This window comes from Hirundo rustica, chromosome Z, assembly GCF_015227805.2.
Source record: "Hirundo rustica isolate bHirRus1 chromosome Z, bHirRus1.pri.v3, whole genome shotgun sequence".
In the NCBI taxonomy this organism is placed as follows: Eukaryota; Metazoa; Chordata; class Aves; order Passeriformes; family Hirundinidae; genus Hirundo; species Hirundo rustica.
In genome coordinates this window covers 14,785,039-14,802,935 of record NC_053488.1, presented here as the reverse complement: position 1 = coordinate 14,802,935, position 17,897 = coordinate 14,785,039, and the positions used below count along the sequence as shown (strand labels likewise).

General features: G+C 39.7%; 1 protein-coding gene across 2 annotated transcripts in view; it reads left to right on the top strand.

Annotated features, from left to right (window-relative positions):
• Positions 1-17,897, top strand: part of PARP8 (poly(ADP-ribose) polymerase family member 8) — a 112,449-nt gene that overhangs the window by 44,934 nt on the left and 49,618 nt on the right. For both annotated transcript variants that reach the window (XM_040090682.2, XM_040090683.2), the window contains exons 3-6: positions 7,583-7,620; positions 12,655-12,744; positions 14,086-14,156; positions 16,452-16,529. In XM_040090682.2, coding sequence (XP_039946616.1) covers positions 7,583-7,620; positions 12,655-12,744; positions 14,086-14,156; positions 16,452-16,529 — 277 coding nt within the window. The remainder of the gene's footprint in view (positions 1-7,582; positions 7,621-12,654; positions 12,745-14,085; positions 14,157-16,451; positions 16,530-17,897) is intronic.

Below are 17,897 nucleotides of genomic sequence, written 5' to 3'. Positions count from 1 at the left end.
ATGTGAAAGAGCAAAAGCCTGTGTAATTATTTGTATTTAAAAAAAAAAAAATCATGCAAATTCCAGAAGCACATTATGAGATAGGCTCTCTTCTATATTCCTAACTGTTATGATTTCTAACACTGTTTGTCTGTCATTGTGTTTGGAGATACACATCACTTTGTGGTTAGTGTTTTATGCGACTGAAACATTTACTTAGTTCTGTTTATGGTTATGTCACATTACTGAGACTGTATTGTATCGTGAGTGAATGGAGTGCAGCACACACTGATTTGTATTGGCTAATAGTATTCAAGGGTTCATTAAGTTTTGTCGACTTTTTGTATTGTTTCCCTCAGCTTTAGCAAGGCTGTGGTCACTGTCTCTCACAAGGCCCTCGTGGCAAGCTCAGGAAGTATGGAATGGATGCGAGACCAGCGAGGTTGATTGAGAGCTGGCCAAATGGCTGGTCCCAGGGGGTTGTAACCAACAGCACAGGGTCTTGTCACTAGTGGTGCCCCCCTGGGGTCAGTACTGGGCCCAGTATTGATTAACTTGTTCATCAATGGCTTGGAGGAAGGGCAGATGCCTCCCCAGCACGTTCACTGATGACACAAAGCTGGGAGGAGTGGCTGATACCCCAGAGAGCTGTGCAGCCCTTCAGAGGGACCTTGGCAGGCTGGAGAGATGGACGGAGAAGAACATCTGAAATTCAGCTGAGACAAATGCTGGGTCCTGCACCTGGGGGAGGAATAACTCCAGGCATCAGCACAGGCTCAGGGCTGACCTCCTGGGAAGCAGCTGTGCAGAGAAGGGCCTGGGTCCTGGTGTCCATGAGCCAGCAGTGTGTCCTTGTAGCCAAGAAGGACAATGGTAACCTGGGGAGCATCAGGGAGAGCATTTCCAACAGGGAGAAGGAGGCAATCCTGCCCCTCTACTCAGCCCTGGTGAGGCACATCAGAGTGCTGTGCTGAGTTCTGGGCTCCTCAGGACAAGAGAGACATGGAGCTCCTGGGGCAGGTGCAGTGGAAGGTGACAAAGATGACAAGGGACTGGAGCATCCCCAGTATGAGGACAGGCTGCGGGAGCTGGGCCTGTTCAGCCTGGGGAAGAGACACTGAGAGGACACCTCATCAATGTCTGTCAGTGTCTGCAGGGAGGGGTCAGAGGAGGGACCAGGCTTCTGCTCGATGGTGCCAAGCAACAGGACAAGAGACAGTGGGGCAGTGAGTGATGCACAGGACGTTCCACCTGAACATGGGGAAGAAATTCCTTACTGTGCAGGTGACCAGATTGGAACAGATTGCCCAGAGAGGCTGTGTAGTCTCCTAATAAGGAGATATTCAAGAGCTGTTTGGACACAATCCTGTGCCATGTACTTTGGGGTGGTCCTGCTTGGTCAGGGAGGTTGGACCAGATGACCCACTGTGGTCCCCTCTAGTCTGACCCACTCTGTGATTCTGTGATAGGTAAGTGGAATCATAGCACAGCTCAGGTTTGAAAAGGCCTCTAAGATCATCAAGCTCAACTCGTAACGCATCACTACCACATTTAGCACTAAAACGTATTCCCAAGTGCCACCTTTCTTTTGAATACTTTAAGGATGGTGATTCCACCACTTGCCTGGGAAGTCTGTTCAATGCCTAATCACCTTTTTTTGTGAAGAAACAGAATAAAATTTATGTTATATAATTGTAAATGTACATTTGTAAATGCGTTCTAAAAGTCTCCATATTTTTTTGCCAAAGACAAAAGTGAATGCCAGCAATAGTTGTTTACAAAATCTGCCAGGTAAGGAAATGCAGAATGCTGCCACAGTTCTGTGTGTTTCTGAATATGAGCTTCAGTGGACCAGTTCCTCAGCTGATGTGTGCTAAGTGGGATACAATCTTGCAAAAGCTCCAGACCAGAAATCAAGATGATTTTTCTCTACTTCTGTTGTTTTCTTTAAGAGCTCCACTGAAATGTAATGAAGTGTTTCTCAGCACAGTACTCATACGTACCGAGTGACGGAGTATCTTGCTAATTTACTTGTCCATAATCTGTTTACAAACCTAGCATTTATCATTCACTCATACTTGTGCCAGTTGAACACCAAATGGAGAGTTTTTATTAAGCTTCTTTGTCATAGCTGTACACAACACAGTAGTGTTTTTTGCTTATTTTTCAGTTGTTGTTCAAGGTATTTTATATGTTCTGTTTTCAGCATAAAATGAAATGGTTGTCTCCAGGCTGTGACTTCATAAGACTTGTCTTTTGGTGGTGTTAATTAAACAGGAGATACCTTTTTGCCATAGAAAATTGCCGCTTCTGGCTTCTAAGTCTTATGCTGTTATTTGCATGCATGTAATTTACGTGCAAATTGGAAGAAAGGCTTGACATTGGAGCCTTTTGCAGGACGTTTAAATATTGGTTTTGAACTGTACTTCTCTTCACATAGTCTAATTCACATGAGGTCACCTACCAAAAAAAAACCCCAAAAAAACAACAAACCAAAACAAACAAACAAAAAAAATTCCTGTTAATGAATCCAATTTTTTTTGTGCAAATAGCATACCTAGTTTTTCATCTGGTCAATACCTAGATGCCTGCATCTTCTACCAGTTCCCAAGGCACTTTTTCAAGAGTCTTCTATTCCAGAAAAGCAATTTGAAAGTTTTGTTTGGGTGCAATCCCACAGTATGTCTTCTGAAAAACATAGTTTCTACCTTGTATTTGTGATATGATTTATTGTCAGGTTATAAGGTTTCAAAGCTCAGAACACAGAGTGTTGAGTGTGGCTTGTGTTCATGATGAAAGGCTTTTTGGAACCAATTCTGTTTGTTCGAGGAAGTGGGCTGGTCAGAAGTAAAGCAATATGAATCATCTGGTTTTAGGACCAAATGGTGGTCATATTGAAGTAGAAAAGGAGACTAAAGGCTATGTCAGTAATAGGAATACACTGAAGAATTTGTAAGCCTTTTCAAAGATAAGAAAACAAAAACTTGAAGATGGAAGTATTTACTGTATAATTATAGAATAGTCATTATCTGCTGTGGCATGTTGTGTGCAGATACTGAAAATGTATGAATGTTGTGGGTTTGTAGCTAGTAAATGGTGAAAGAATACAATCCCAGCTGCATCTTTTCAGCTGGATCTTACCCCTTTCTACTGTTTCACCTAGAAGAGAATAAAAGCATCATGTTTATATCATGTTGTACTTTCAGAAATATTATGTAGATCACTAAAAAGGTTCTTTGGCCCAAAGATGTCACCAGCATACTTTTTTTTTTTTTTTTTTTGTATCAAAGTTTCAGTAATAGTTTTTTCATCTCACTAACTTGTTCAAAAGCTGACCCAGAGATATAATCAATACCACAGCAGTGTTTCATATTTCAAGTTTATCCGTCACTTGCTTTGCGAGTTTTAATATTCTTGTTGAGGTATAAAAGTTCGTGCTGATTGCATTACATAATTGATGAGCTAGATCTGAGATTTTGGCATATTGTAAAAAAAATTTCTTGTGAATTCTGTAGCTTCAGATGTATTATGATTAAGTCCTATTTACTCTTTTTTTGTATTTTATAGATTGGCCATCAGATTCCACATGACAGAAAATCTTGTTTTGTTTCTTCAGCAAGTTTGCAAGTGACAACATTAGGACATAAAGCTCTGGCTCTAATAGAGATGGCTAAAACTGGAATAGAAACTAGACCACAATTTCCACACTTAATAAGGCAGTTGTTACCATGGCACAGAGCTGGATGAATTGTCATAACTATTCCATAGGCATAAATCTTAGACTTGTACCAGATGCTTCACACTGTTCCTGCTGTGCAAAACAGCTGGAAGTTCATCTTAAAGGATTTCTTTCTTAGAGAGAAACAATGAGTGGGCATAGAGCTGAGATAACCCGAAATTGATGGGAAGCTAAATCCCAGATACAGCATCACTGTTGTGTCTTTAGGAGGATGTGTATTTGATCCTGGGGTTTGTATCATGATAGGTAAAACTGCAGTTCAAGGCTCGGGAGGCAATCTTACAAATGGATATAAGGATGTGAAGCTGGTTGGTTTGCTTTTTATGAAATGTGCCTTGCTGCAATAACTTTTGTTTGGCTCTCTTTTTCAGTTTTCGTGAGTATTTTTATTGCCCTGGAGATGCGGTTTTGGGATAACATTTTGCCTGGTAGTATAATCAGTTAAGACTTTCCACTCCTTTTTAACTATCTTTGAGAAATTGTAGTAATATCAAATGCAGATGAATCTGCTTATTTTGTATTCATTTGGGAAAGATTAATTTGAAAAATAGCAATTACATGGTGCATACCCATCTAGGTGATGAATTAGTTCTCCAATGGAGATGAACTCATGCAGAATACTTTTTTTGTAGAAGGAATAGATATGGTTAAAACACATTGGAAAAGTCTTGGAATGAGATCCCTTTGAGTAAAATTGTTACTAAGCCAAGGCTGTTGATGTTAATATTATTTCAAGCAATAAGAATTTTACATTAAAAACATGACAGTTCCCACTAATTTCTCATGTAGTACTTTACTATTTATTAAATAACAAAAAATTTACTAGCCCATTTTGAGCATGAAGCTTGTTCTAAGCTTGAGAGTTGAGAAACATATGTACTGCAGGATGTCTTCTGCAGAGGGTCTGAGCTGAGTGAAACAGAAATAGCACCATCATGGAGGCTTTGTTTACACCCAAGAGTTTAACCATTCCTGTAGATAAAGCAATATAACTGAACGAGCAATGGTGAATGTGCTTATGGGAACGGGAATCAATTATACTGCTGTAAGCTCTATTTAGGAACTGCAGTAAGGTTGTACAGAGAAACTGCATTGCCAGAAGGAAAAATCACTTCCCTCGCTGGAATAATCATGTTGTACTTCTGTGTGAGGGCCAGGCCTAAATTAATTCCAGTTGCATTTCTGAGTTCTTAAATGAGAAAGCTGCTTCAATAAAGGCTTTCTTCTGCTTTGGGAGGAGTTGACACTGAGAGGTGTTGAATATCTGCATCTTCACTGAAGTCTGTGCTGTTTAAGGTGCTGTAAGTCATCACAGTCTCGTGTTTGTGGCTTGGCTCTAAATCTTGTTAAAGTCAGTGGGAAAATGCTTGGGTGGCTGGAGGACAAGGAGCCCTTGGAGACCCTTGTTTGCCTGGTATATCTTGTTCTCTGACAAATCAGGTGTGCAGGCAGCAGGAAGCAGTTTATCCTGAGAGCAGAGAAATGTGCCAAAGGGTGACCATGTGTGACAATCACAGAGGCGAGCTGAGATAAAAATCCAGCTTTTGTTTTCTTCAGTAGTTTTGGTTTTGCTTCCATGGTCCACATAAGATGACAAGCTGAAGCAAAGCACTACCACCCCTCTCTGAGGGAGGTGGGGGGGATTTATTCTCCCTATTGCTGGATTCACTGGGCCCTGGATCAGATCCTGAGTTTGAGCAGTCAGGTTTAAGACTGTTTCTAACTTGCAGTTTCATTAACCTTTTAATTTATTCCACCTCACAAGACAAACAGCATGTTGTTTCGTTACTAGTTTCTGTTTGGCAGCTGCTGCTGGCAGGGATAACCACATGATGAAGAAAAAGGAAGAGAAAACTCAGTTCTGTTGGGTTTCTACAGACGTACACATCGACTAAGGAGAAGTTAACTTTGAATTCAAATCCAACTTCAAAGTTATGTTAGGTTGCTGAGGTCCTTACCCAGCTGAGTTTTGAGTATCTGCACCCAGGGAAGTTGTTCAGCCCTTCAGCCCCTGCTCCTGTTCTCAATATTAGAACAAACCCATGTACAGAAATTCTAGGGGCAGCAAAGATGTGTGCAAGCAGCCAGTCTAAAAGAGTAAGGCGGAAGTACCTCTTTAAGTAGTAGAAGGAAGAAGTCATGGTTACATTTCTAGAAGATGGAGTTTGGTGAAAATAGCCAAACAGTTAAGTCCTCAGGAATTTCTTGGGGTATTCTTTTTTTTTCTTTTTTTTTTTTTCTTTTTTTTTTTTTTTCCCTACATCACAGAGCAAAATTCTCTTTACATGACTGCACTGAGATATAAAATTTCCTTATTTTGGAATATTTCCTTATTTAAAATAGTTATATTTTACATGACGACAGCTTAATTCGATTTAAATAACCCAGTCCCTAGGGAAAATACTCTGAGGGGATACAGATGCTGCCTATTCAAAATGCCTAAGATTTAATTAAAACAGAAAAGTAATAAAATGTTGAATTTCTACAGTGATGGGATTTTAATCAGCAGTTGTGTGGCAAACTCCATGGTCAGCTGTAATAAATGCTCCTTCTGCTTGAATTTATGAGAGCATCTGCAGCTGTTGAAGCAACAGGCATCTTTGTGCCTTACTCAAACAATACATAAAATATTCTAGAAAGGTGGTGTGCAAAAATAGGTGACAGAGCTACGTGTTAATAGACCGACTTGTGGAAGAAGGTGTGAAAGAGATACTTTTTCATACTGATTGCCTCTTACAGTCACTGGATTGTGAAAGTGGAACTCAGTTTAACAGAAACATTAAAAATCATACCTGGCTTCAGTTTCTTGTCTACATGGAAGCTGTATTCATGTCATTTAGAAAGATCATCTGAACCAGTTGTCAATTTTTCAGCAAGTGCAATAAATACCAAAGTTTCTTCAGAGGACTGTGTTAGCCTGCTTTGGCTTAACTCACTACAGACATGAACCCACACCATGTATTATTTAAATGTGTAAGTTGACACAATATATAGCGTTTAGAATTGGAAAGAATATAAATTACACTACAGAGGTCTTTCAGTGTGCTTCATGGTTGAATGTTTTTACTGCAGGATTAAGATGTATACTAAACTTAAAACCAGAAGGATTTGGTAGGTAGATAACTGAGCAAACCATCACGTCCATTTGTCCTGCTCTCAGCACGAGTTTAGTGAAGATCTCACTGGAAAGTAGGGAAAGCAGATACAAACTGAGCTGCAGTATCAGTTCGTGCTTTTGAGTGAGCATTTTCTCATGAAACAGATTCAGGGAATCCACATAGTGAAGCTGCTCCTCAGTGTGACTGTGGCTCTCTCAAATTTTAATTTGAACACAGCTTGACAAAAAAAGTACAGATACTACGTAAAATACAGAGCTTTGTGGAAGGGAGGAGTCCAAGACACACAGAACCTTTGCTGAAACTAACAAATGTATAGTGATGAGAAAAACCTTTTGCTGAGTCTTGAGTCAAGTACAAAAACCAGATAGAGGAAAAGCTGGGCTTTATTAGTTCTCTAGTTCTGGTGTTCAAAGAGTGACCTTTTTTTTTAATCAGACATACACATATTGTGAAATGTTACTCTAAAGGGAATATAATGCAGCCTTGATACTCCTTTTAAGAGCACTGAAATCAGGATGTGCCAATTTAGCAAAGTAAGCTTTCAAAATGAGTATGATGCTTTTTATTTTCAGCTGAGCACTTCAAAAGCCATCAAAATAGATGTTACCTTCTGTTCTGGAAACTGTCAGGAAGCTATAAATAAGCATAAAATAATAAAGGAGCAGGAAAAAATGTTGTGCCAGCAGTTAATGTTGTTGTTTCTAATTTTGTGTTGTTTTTTTTTTTCTTTCTTTCTTTTTTACAGTGTGTCCTATTCAGTGCATGTCTCTGAGGATTACCCAGGTACAGTGCAATATTCTTGCCCATGACACACATATACATGTTACCACAATTTGCTACCTTCAAATGAGAATATCTGAAAGTGTTGATGTCTTCCAGGTGCATCTTGTACTAATCATTTTCTGTTAGTTAAGATTATTTTCACCGTCACTTCTTCTTTTCAGGCATCATTTATCAGCTGGGTCAGGGTGAGAACGCAGGTTCACGAGTTTAGATAGACTGTAGCTTGGGGTGCTGGAGCCAGCAGGGATAGGAGTGAGAAAGCGTTCAGCTTCTCTTTGGCACGGTAGACGAAGCTTGATCTCTCAAGAGGCTGAGCAGGCTGGCGCAGGGCCAGCAGAGCTCTTGTGCTTGGGACCTTAATGAGGCTGCTGGTGTTGTCCAGGTTAAGCCTGCAGATTGTGCTCTGGTGCCTCTCGGGTCAGTCGGAGCCAAGCGCTGGCGTGCGGCCCTTTGGAGGTGTTGGCTCGCAGAGCTGGTCCCACCTCTCAGTCCAGCCCCCCTGTCACACTTGGAGCTGGCTTGGCAAAGGTATTTGCATTACCACGTGGCCAGTCTTGACAGGGGGTGTTACTCATAGGAAACAGAAGCAGGTAAGAACAAAAGCAAGTTTTCAGGGAGCCTGTTCCCCAATTTCCTTCGCATAGGCACTGCACAGGTGGCGCAGGCTATCAGAAGCAGAAGAGGGAATCAGGGATGACAGGTACTGTGCAAATAAATGTTTATGGTAGGACTGCACTGTTGGACTGCACCACATTGTGCACCTGTGAGTATTTAACAGTGTAAGTACCGTGCGGGATAGGAAGCCCTCTGTCCTTTATCTGTAGCTTTTCTGAAATGTTTCTCAAAGAAATACTGTTTCCTTTAGAAACTGCAAAGAAGTCTGACTTTGATCTTCACTGATAAACAGCAGATTCTGATCAAAACACCAGTATTTGAAGCAGATAGAGAAGAAAATCAAGAGTGGTGCTAAAAACAATGGATTCTGTGAAAGAACGCTAACAACCTTTATTTGACTTTTTTTTTTTTTAACCTGTAAAAACTGTGGAGAAGAATGATACTAGTCTATTCAACACTTACAAATGGGAGAAACTGAGGTTCATAAAAGGCACAGTCATACCAGTGACAAATGGATTTACTGATTATGAATACTGCATTGAGCTGACAATGAACGGAGGGAAGTAGTTGAAAAAAATCTTCACTATGTGTTATTAACAGTTTCTTCCATTAAATATCACAAATTTGACCTCTGGGAACCTCTAAAGGGAATATAATGCAGCCTTAGTAAATGGTAATCTGAAGCGCTGAACCAGCATCAGTTACTCACACAGCACATGAGGGCTCATTTCCTGGCAAACTCTTCTGTCTGATAGACCTCAGAATTTCCTGGTGGGTGTTATTTGCAGCATGTCCTGATAGCCTACAAGCCTGAGTGACTTTAAAGTCCCTAAAGCCTGATGAATATTCTGTGCCATCACACCCTATATTTTAAAGGCAGATAGCATTTGAACATTTCACACTGTAGTTAGCTTGAGGCAGAGAGTAAACCAGTGCATGTTTACTGATTAAAGTCCAGCCGTTCAGGGCTTTAGAAGAGCTGATTTCATTCACATCTCAAGTTTTTGTGGGATATAGGTGTGCTTTATGATGAAGAGATGTTTAGTGCATTGGGAATGATAAGGACCTTTTGCCATTTGCACCTTTGATCGTAAAACAGTCATTTTGACTCGGTGAGCCTGATTCTTTGTTGCCTGTTTTTGTCCTAAATTTCTAACCTAACATTACTGCTGACTGTGTCTTCCTTCTCTGACAAGTATCTTAAGGAAGATGTCAGGGACATGTCAGGCTATGATGGTGTCAAGTGTGGGAAGCTCAGTGCTGATGTCCTCAGCTGGAAGGTGTTCTTCAAGTAGTGCTGCAAGTTGATAGAGTTCAGAGCAGCACGTACTCTCAAATTGAATTTCTCACAGTATAAACCTTTGCAGATTAAGGTTAAAGTCCATTAGTGCATAGCTACAGCAAATTTTTATCCTGGGTAAATTAAGGCTGTAATACAGAGTGGATCAGATTTGTAAATCCAAGGCAAGGCTGTCAGAGTTGATCATCAGGTAAGTTGCTGATGCATGCAACAAATACATGAAAAGAGGAGAGATTAGGCCAATATACAGGTGATGTAATTCAGCTAAAATGATAGCAACAAAATTAAATTTTGGATACTGAAAGAAGAGCCTTGGGTAGTATACATACTCCCACAGCTTGCTTTGCTGTAATGTATTAAGCATTACCCTTTTGGTACTGACAACAGTGTGTAGCTGTTGCTGAATTAATTCTTAGAGCATCCAATACAAGCAGCTGAGTTTTAAACCATACCTATGGAAACTGTAATGTGACATGACAACTTTCAATAATGAAAGATGTTTGAAGGTTTCATATTTGAGAGTGAAAGCTAAAAATGTATTCACAAAGGCACACCGAAGACTTATCAGGAATAGTGTTGAGACAGTAATGTCTCAAAGTTACATATCCATTGCTGGAGCTGTGGAAACAAAACTGGAAAGTTTAGAGTCAGGTAACAACAGGTTCAGCAAAGTATTGCTGTAACAATTTTCTTATAACATTGACACAACTGGGGAAAATAATCCTTCCAAGGAGCATTTATAGAATATAACATCAATGAGTAGACTGAAGTCCCACTAATATGAGTGTATCATGACTCCTGCGGGAACCAGCAGTGCAGCAAGCATTTTGCTAATGAATTCAGAATGATTTGTGTTGGCTGACAGAAACTTACAGACTACTGCTGTAGTCTTTTATCCCAGTGATTTGTAGGTTACACACGTTTCTTAGACCTCAACAGATTGCAGCACACATGGAGAGAACCAGTTTGGCAACAAGTGGTTTGCTGCATCCCTCTGCTATGTCCAGGCAGATTGTCCTCCAGTGAAGATGATAGGTGTTCCTAGGTGTCAAATGTTAGAAATGGGTTGTTGAAGAAAACAGATCAAAGCCAATATCTTAATTTCAAGTCTCATCATGTAGATGGAAGGAAAAAAAAACCCTAATAGCTGCCAAATAGCAAAGGAAAAAAAAAAAACAAAACCAGTTTGGCAGTGAAAGTCATATTATCCAGCTGCCAAGAAAGAATGACAATGGACATAAAAATACAATTAAAATCTATAAAACCTGTAGCTGAGCAGTCCTTTTTCCATATATGTATGTCTCTTCTGTACAGAACATGCTCTGTTCCTAGTTTTCTGTGCAGCAATAAGCTATAGCACAAGGATTTCCTCTCTTCCTTCCATGTATGCGGTGTCAGGTATATTTAGGCCAAATGATGGCCTCAGTTATCTCAGCTCATTAGACTGTAGCAGTAACTTACACTCCCAAAGCTGGGAAACAGATATGCTTGTGCTGTATGTGCAAGGTGGGCACAGAAATGATGGTGACAACAAGGTGGAGAACATAAACAGAGGCAAGGCAAGGCAGGGCTTCTTGCAGGGGGCGAGATGCAGCTGTCCTGTGGCAATAGCTCACAGACAACAGACAAAAGTGGGAGAAAGAATGAATGCTGACAGAAGGGACCCCGCTTAGTTCACATGATGCCAGGGCTGTAAAACATGGCCCTGTGCCCAGTGTGTAGCTGAGCAGCCACAGACCGATGTTTTGCTGTGCCCACAGAAGCGCAGGGCTTGGGCATCAGTGTGCCGGCCTCCTGCAGCATTGCCCGCAGACAGCCTGCACGTGTGGAGCCAGCCACAGATCCCTCAGATTGCCTCGCAGGACAGCGCAGGAGTGGGAGCAGGTGAAGGTGTGGGACACAGTCAGACCCGGCAGATGTGTGTGAGCATGGCAGAAAGGCCGTCTCTCAGGTGGCAGCCAGGAAAACCTGTCTGTGTGTGCAGTGTAGCTGCTGCCCTGCCCAGCCTGGCACACCGTGCAAGGAACGGCCACAGCCCCATGCTCCCTCTTGATAAAGGTAGCTGAAACTGCTGTGATACAAAGGATGGTATTACTGAACATTCCTCCAGGTTAATCTTAATACCTGTAACATTTCACTGGGAGCACTCAAAAGCTTTGAAGCTGCAGCAGTATGCTTAAAATTGCATGTGATTTCATGCACGCTGCTGATGTGGGTTCAAAGTGTTCGAAACTATAATACGTAAGTCCTTCTTTCAGTTCTCTTACTTATCACTTTATCTGTGATTTCTGTCAGCCTTTCTGCTCTAGAGCATAGGTTTCAATTCAGCCCAGATCATTAGAAAACCAAGTATCATTACTTTCATAAGCAGTTCAGCAATACATGCAAAATTAGCTACTGCAGATAGTACAGAAAACTCTGCTGCTTCTTGGTTTTTATTAGTAAACATTTAGTTGGACAGAAAAAAAAACAAAACAAAAAAACACTCCAACAAACACACTTCCCAGTTTAATCCCTACATTTTAAAAGACAATTCGGTAAAATAGAGTTATAACACTCATACATACCATTGTTTTTGTTAAGTGGGAGGGATTTCTTTTCTCCCTGAAACAGGCAGAAGAAAGGCTACCCACTGATTAGAAAACACTGCAAATAACCTTTATGTGACTAGGCAAAATGAGGCACAGGTATTTTGCATTATTGGCTGTTAACACCCAGCTCTCAGTGCAGCTTTCACTCTGCATATCAGATCTAGCTTGACTTTTGGTGTCAGACATAGCAAAAAACATAGAACAAGTATTAATTTTGGAAAAGGTTGGCCACTCTAAGCCTTGCGGGTTGGTTCAGAGAGGTGCTCGGTGTGTCACAAAAGCCATGACATCAAAGTCCATGGTTTTGCTTTATAAAGATTGGGTCTGAGTCTCCCATACTTGCCATATTTTTCTTTAGTTAAGAGTTTCAAGAGAAAATAGCCAAACACACAAGGAGGATGATACTGCTCAACTTCCCTAAGCATCTGGGGAGAGATTCCTTTTGGTACAAGTCTGGGATAGGAAACACTGGAAGGGGCTGGCAAAGCACAATGGAATTTCACCATGCAAAGTGTTTTTCTTTCGTAGATAACACTTACGTTTCCAGTTCTGATAACGATGAAGATGTGTTAGTTACAACAGAGCCAATTCCAGTAATTTTCCACCAAATTGCTACAGGTAATCCCTATGTCTGGAGAGTTCTATCAAGTTCGTAATTTTGGAGGAAAGATAAGATGTTGTCTGGACTTAGAGGGAGATATGATGTTAAAGTGCTCAGCTGTACAGTTTGCTGTTTTCTCTGGTCTTGTTGGTGCCTGGTCTACATTTCAGGGTCCCTGTCCCTACATTTCAGAATAGAAGAAATTAAAATATTTCTTTTGGGGTTCACCGCAATTGTGTGCAGAATGTATATTTTGCTTTTAATGTCTTGCAGCCTGTGCTAAAGCAATTCCCTTTGAATACAGCTGGAGGTGCTTAATACTTTCCATTTATGAGTTTTGATGATCACTTGCTCAAAACTTCACTTAATCTTCACCACTGCAGATGAAACAGTCTATAACTACCACTGCCTCTGGTGGAAGTGGTTCAGCTGTTTCACTAAATTCAACTCTAGAATTTTTTTTTTTTTTTTTCCCAGTGATTTTGGAGCCCTCTAATTATAAATTATTTCCTTATTTTGAAAAAGTACTTGATACATGAAAGGGTATGCTTGTCAGACATACAGGCACATTTATACAGTATTTAATAAAGGTTTGCTCACACTCCATGGAGACATTTTAGATTCTAGCAGAAAACTTCTCTGATTATTTCAGGCTGCGGAAGAAGCTGCACAGAGCACTCTTAATTCTGGCAGTTCTTCAGATAGGAACACTTGACTTGGCAATTTTTTTATTATTATTATTATAATTCTTTAGGGCATTTTTTGCACAACATAGAATTATTTGGAATTCCACTGGGTGACCAGTATGATCTTCACTCTCTATCTCATTTATACAGATGTAAATCAAGAGGAATGTTACTGAAGTTAATGCAGCGACACACAAACAAAATCTTGCTGTTATCATCAGAAATTTGTGATAAATTTTGCACACAAATATTTCTTAACTTTGAAAAGAAATCAAGGCTGTAATTTACAATGGAGTAAAAACCAATCTCTTATATAGAATGTTTTATTTTCCTGAGGGGGTTTGATTTTTCATTCTTTTATAAATTATATGGAATTAATGAACGACACTAAATTGTAAATCACAAATTGGGAAAAACAAATGTCCTAGATGGATCAGCTGAGTTTCAATTCATACTAAAAAAATGTATTCTGGGAAGTAGGGGCTTCCTAATTTTAGACTTGTTGCATTGTAAACTCTTTGATGCATTTCATATCTGTAACTTTTTGTTCCTTACTTGTTCTGCTACTACAACTGAGAATTCCAACTCTGCCTATGCCAAACTATTTCACTTTTTTTTCCACACCTAATTTCCTTGTTTTCCTTTTTTTTTTTTTTTTTTTTTTTTTTTAAGAATTAAGAAAAACCAGTGATGTCAACTATTGCTTATCCATAAAGTCGAAATTACAGCGGGAGAATGGAGAGGTATGTTATTTCTTGTGTACTTATTTTAGCAGAAATTATTTTAAGAAGCAAAAGTAAATAATAGAATATGAATGTTTACCACAGGCTTCCTATCAAAGTGTGCTTATTCAAAGTATTCATGTTGTACATGTTTTAAAGGTGACCATATTTCTCTGGGTTTCATAAATGGATTAACCAGTGATTCACTCAGCTGGGATAGAGTTTCTCCTCCTGTCCTAGGAAATATGTTTCTGGTGTTTCATTTTTTGTTCAGCAGTGTTATAGACCCTGTTGGCCTGTTGGCCCTGTTGGCCCTAAATGTACATCTCTCCTGGAAAAGTAGATAGAGATTCCATTACCATTCCACCTACTCTGGCACGTAAGAGCTCATCTCAGTTACTTCCTACTCGCTGCTTCTTCATACAGCCTGCAGCAACCCCACTGCAGACTCTAGACCTCTGCAGGAATCTTCTCACTGTAAGTGGGGTCCTGACCAGGCACGGTGCCTCTGGCACAGGTCTCTGACCGGTCGTGCTGAGACTTTAAGAGGGAAGTGGCACTAAGGTGAAATCTACACTTGGGGCGTGACAGTGTCATGGCCTCCGAGAAGGTACCACATTGACTCCTGCCTCAAGCAAGACATTGAGCATTGTCAGGTGCTTGACTTAAAGTCTTCCTTTGCTGAGGGTGGGTGCCAAGTTTCTTATCCTGGAAAGTGCAGGTAAGTGGGCCTAGACACTATGCGTGTCTTTTTTTTTTTCAGTAAATGAGATGTCATTTGCTGTGAAAAATTGCACTGAAAATACTTTCCTTCTGCTGCCTCATCATTGTATTCAATGCTCTGTGAACAAAAGGAAAACAAGTGTGGGAAGAATTTACCCATTTTCTTAAAAGCTTAAAATATAGTTGGCTTCTGTGGGTCTGAGTTTGAGTTTGTATTTTGTTTCTAGATGAATTGTGTACTTAAATGTGAAAGTACTGGAAAAAAAAGCCCTTTATAAAAAGTCTCTTAACACCAACAACCAAAACTGTTGGCTTGACAGTTCAAGGCTCGCTTAGGATATGATTCTAATGTGAGAGTTGTGTGGAATTTTCGTTCAGTTGATTTCTATTTTGAAACAGACTTCCCTCTGAAGTAATTTTATTATAAAACAAGGAAGACTGAAGTAACTTTATTTATTTTCAGTGGAGTAGAAGCAGAAATTATTTTTATGCCTTGCCAGAAATTACCATGAGATTGGATAAATACGCTTTTGTGCTGCATGTATGCATACAGAGGCAGAGGCAGAAAAATGTGATTGCAATTTCTGACCGTAGGAATTGGTGATAAGTATACTGACATTTATGGCTGTGGAATTTAAGGGTAACTGCTACTTTTTTTCATTCATGTTTCTGATTTCTATTCCATTATGACATGTCTGTGTAGGACACGAATAAGAAAAAAGAAGTTAATCCATTATGTTCAAGTTGAAGTGAAGAATTACGATTTTACCATTTAGGGGCTACTAGTCAGCATAGGACATAGAAATAACACATGTGTTGTGGAAAACAAGAATTATTCTCTCAAGCAATTATATAGGTATAAAGTAAAGGTTCCACTGGTGGGAAACAGAATATAACATTTTATCTCATGCTGAGTTGCAGTCAATACCAGGATCAGTTCAGTTTACTTGATGATATTATTGACAAAGCAGGCTGTTTGGAGCAGGTTTTACTTAGGTAAGCATAGGACTTTCTAATCCTTACTTTTCACTGTCTCAGAGCAGAGCTACTCAGAAAATTAGGTCTGAAACTTTCCTGGCATCAGGATGGAACTTCTATTAAAAATAATAATTCGGCAGCAAAGTGTCAGGTTTTCACCGAAGGAAACAGAAGATATTCCATGCGTGGACTTGGATTATTTCCTGGAACTACTAGGGTTTAATTATGAGACTAAAGTAAAATAGCATTGTTGTATGTTGCTGACACTGTCCAGAGCTAGTCTTGATGGGAAAGTTACGCTTTGTTTAGCAAAAACACAGAGAGAAGTATCCCCACAAAGTCTGCTGAATTATCCAGTTCTTTAAAATACCATGCTGTGTTTGTAACCACACAAGTATTATTTCTCCAACGTATGTTCAAAGTGTTTTTATGTACCCTGTATTAGGTGCTTTTTTTCATGTGATATTTTATCATCCTTAAAATGGGTCCTCTGGAAAAATTATACTAAAAGATCTCTTAAGAAAGGATGCTATGAGCTTATTTGTAAAAGCATGATTCCTGTAGTTATATTTAGAGCTATACATGCATCATTGTTCACTTTCCTTTTCCATTAAGGAGTCACGGCATAGCAGCACAGTTGAAGAAGACTCTGAAGGAGATAATGACTCTGAGGAATTTTATTATGGAGGACAGGTAATGCAGGAAATTTTTTTGCACAAGTTCCAAGAAATTAATATTTGAAAGTTCTTATGTTTATGTTCATTCCATTACAAATTTATAATAATGTTTAATTTCTTATGTTTTTTTCAGTGTTGAATAGAGTGGCATGTATATATATTATACACACACACACACACACACACACACACACACATGTAGCATTTTATGGCATAACTATTAAATGTGTTCAAAGTTATAACATATTAAAAATAAGGTTACTTTGCTTACTTTTGCAAAGCTATAAAAATGGAAGAAGCAAATAACCCTTCAGAAAGCTTGAAAATAGAAGCTACTTGCTTACTTCCAGGAAACAGATAACTGACTCTGTAAAGTTTACGCCATTATTAATACAAATGGGAAGTCAGGCTGGATCCAAATATGTTTCCTTCTGGAGCACTGCCATTTTATAAAGTAAAGAGCGCTGCATTTTTATAGTGAAAATGGTTATTACAAAACAATTTTGGTCTAGGCAATAGACCAATTCTTTTTCTGAGCTCTAGAGTAAAATTCACCTTGAAAATTGCTGCATATTTTAGATGATTGTACTGCTCTGTGTCTTTACTTCTTGTTCCCTCAGCAGAATTAATTCTTACATTCTCTTGTGTATTGGGAAATAAAATCTTTTCATGCCTTTCTCTTTTGCAGTGTTCTTCACACTGCTAGTCTGTTTATTCAGATTTCTCTTATTTTTTAGCCTCAGTGTTGCCCCAAGGAATCATTCCTCACTTATGTTATTAGAGCTGTTTATTTCGATGAACATTTTAGCAAATTGTGGTTGCTGTTTAAGAAGGTTGTCCCTTGCCTCAGCCTTGAGGCTGAAGCCATCCGTGCCCTGGGTGCAGAGCCAAGGCTGCAGGAGCACGCCAGCGCTGCCAGCAGGGTGGGTCGGTGCAGAGAGCGTGGGATGCTGATGAGCAGGACAACGCTGAGCCTCCTCTCTTGCAGAGCCATCAGTGCGGTGGGGTTAACACACAAAATTCATCTTGAGGTGCTCTACAGTAAGAAAACCACAAAACCAACAAAACCCCACAAACAAACAAACAACCCCATGCCCCTGAAAAGGTATTAGAAGTTATATTGAAACTGGAACTAAAATAATGTCTTTTTATTGTCTGAAATAGCTGACATGGGGGATTGACTCATGTTTGCTGTAGAAATATCTGCAGGCATTACCTCCTTTCAGCTGCCCACTCCTACAGCCCCATGCTGGGGAGTGCTGGGGAGGACCATACTCATAATTCACTGCACAGAGCAGTGTTTTATTTTAATCTGCCTGAGAGGAGAAAGCTTCTGATCTTGTCCTGTAGTGATGAGTCGCGTGTACTTGCTTCATTTTTCAAC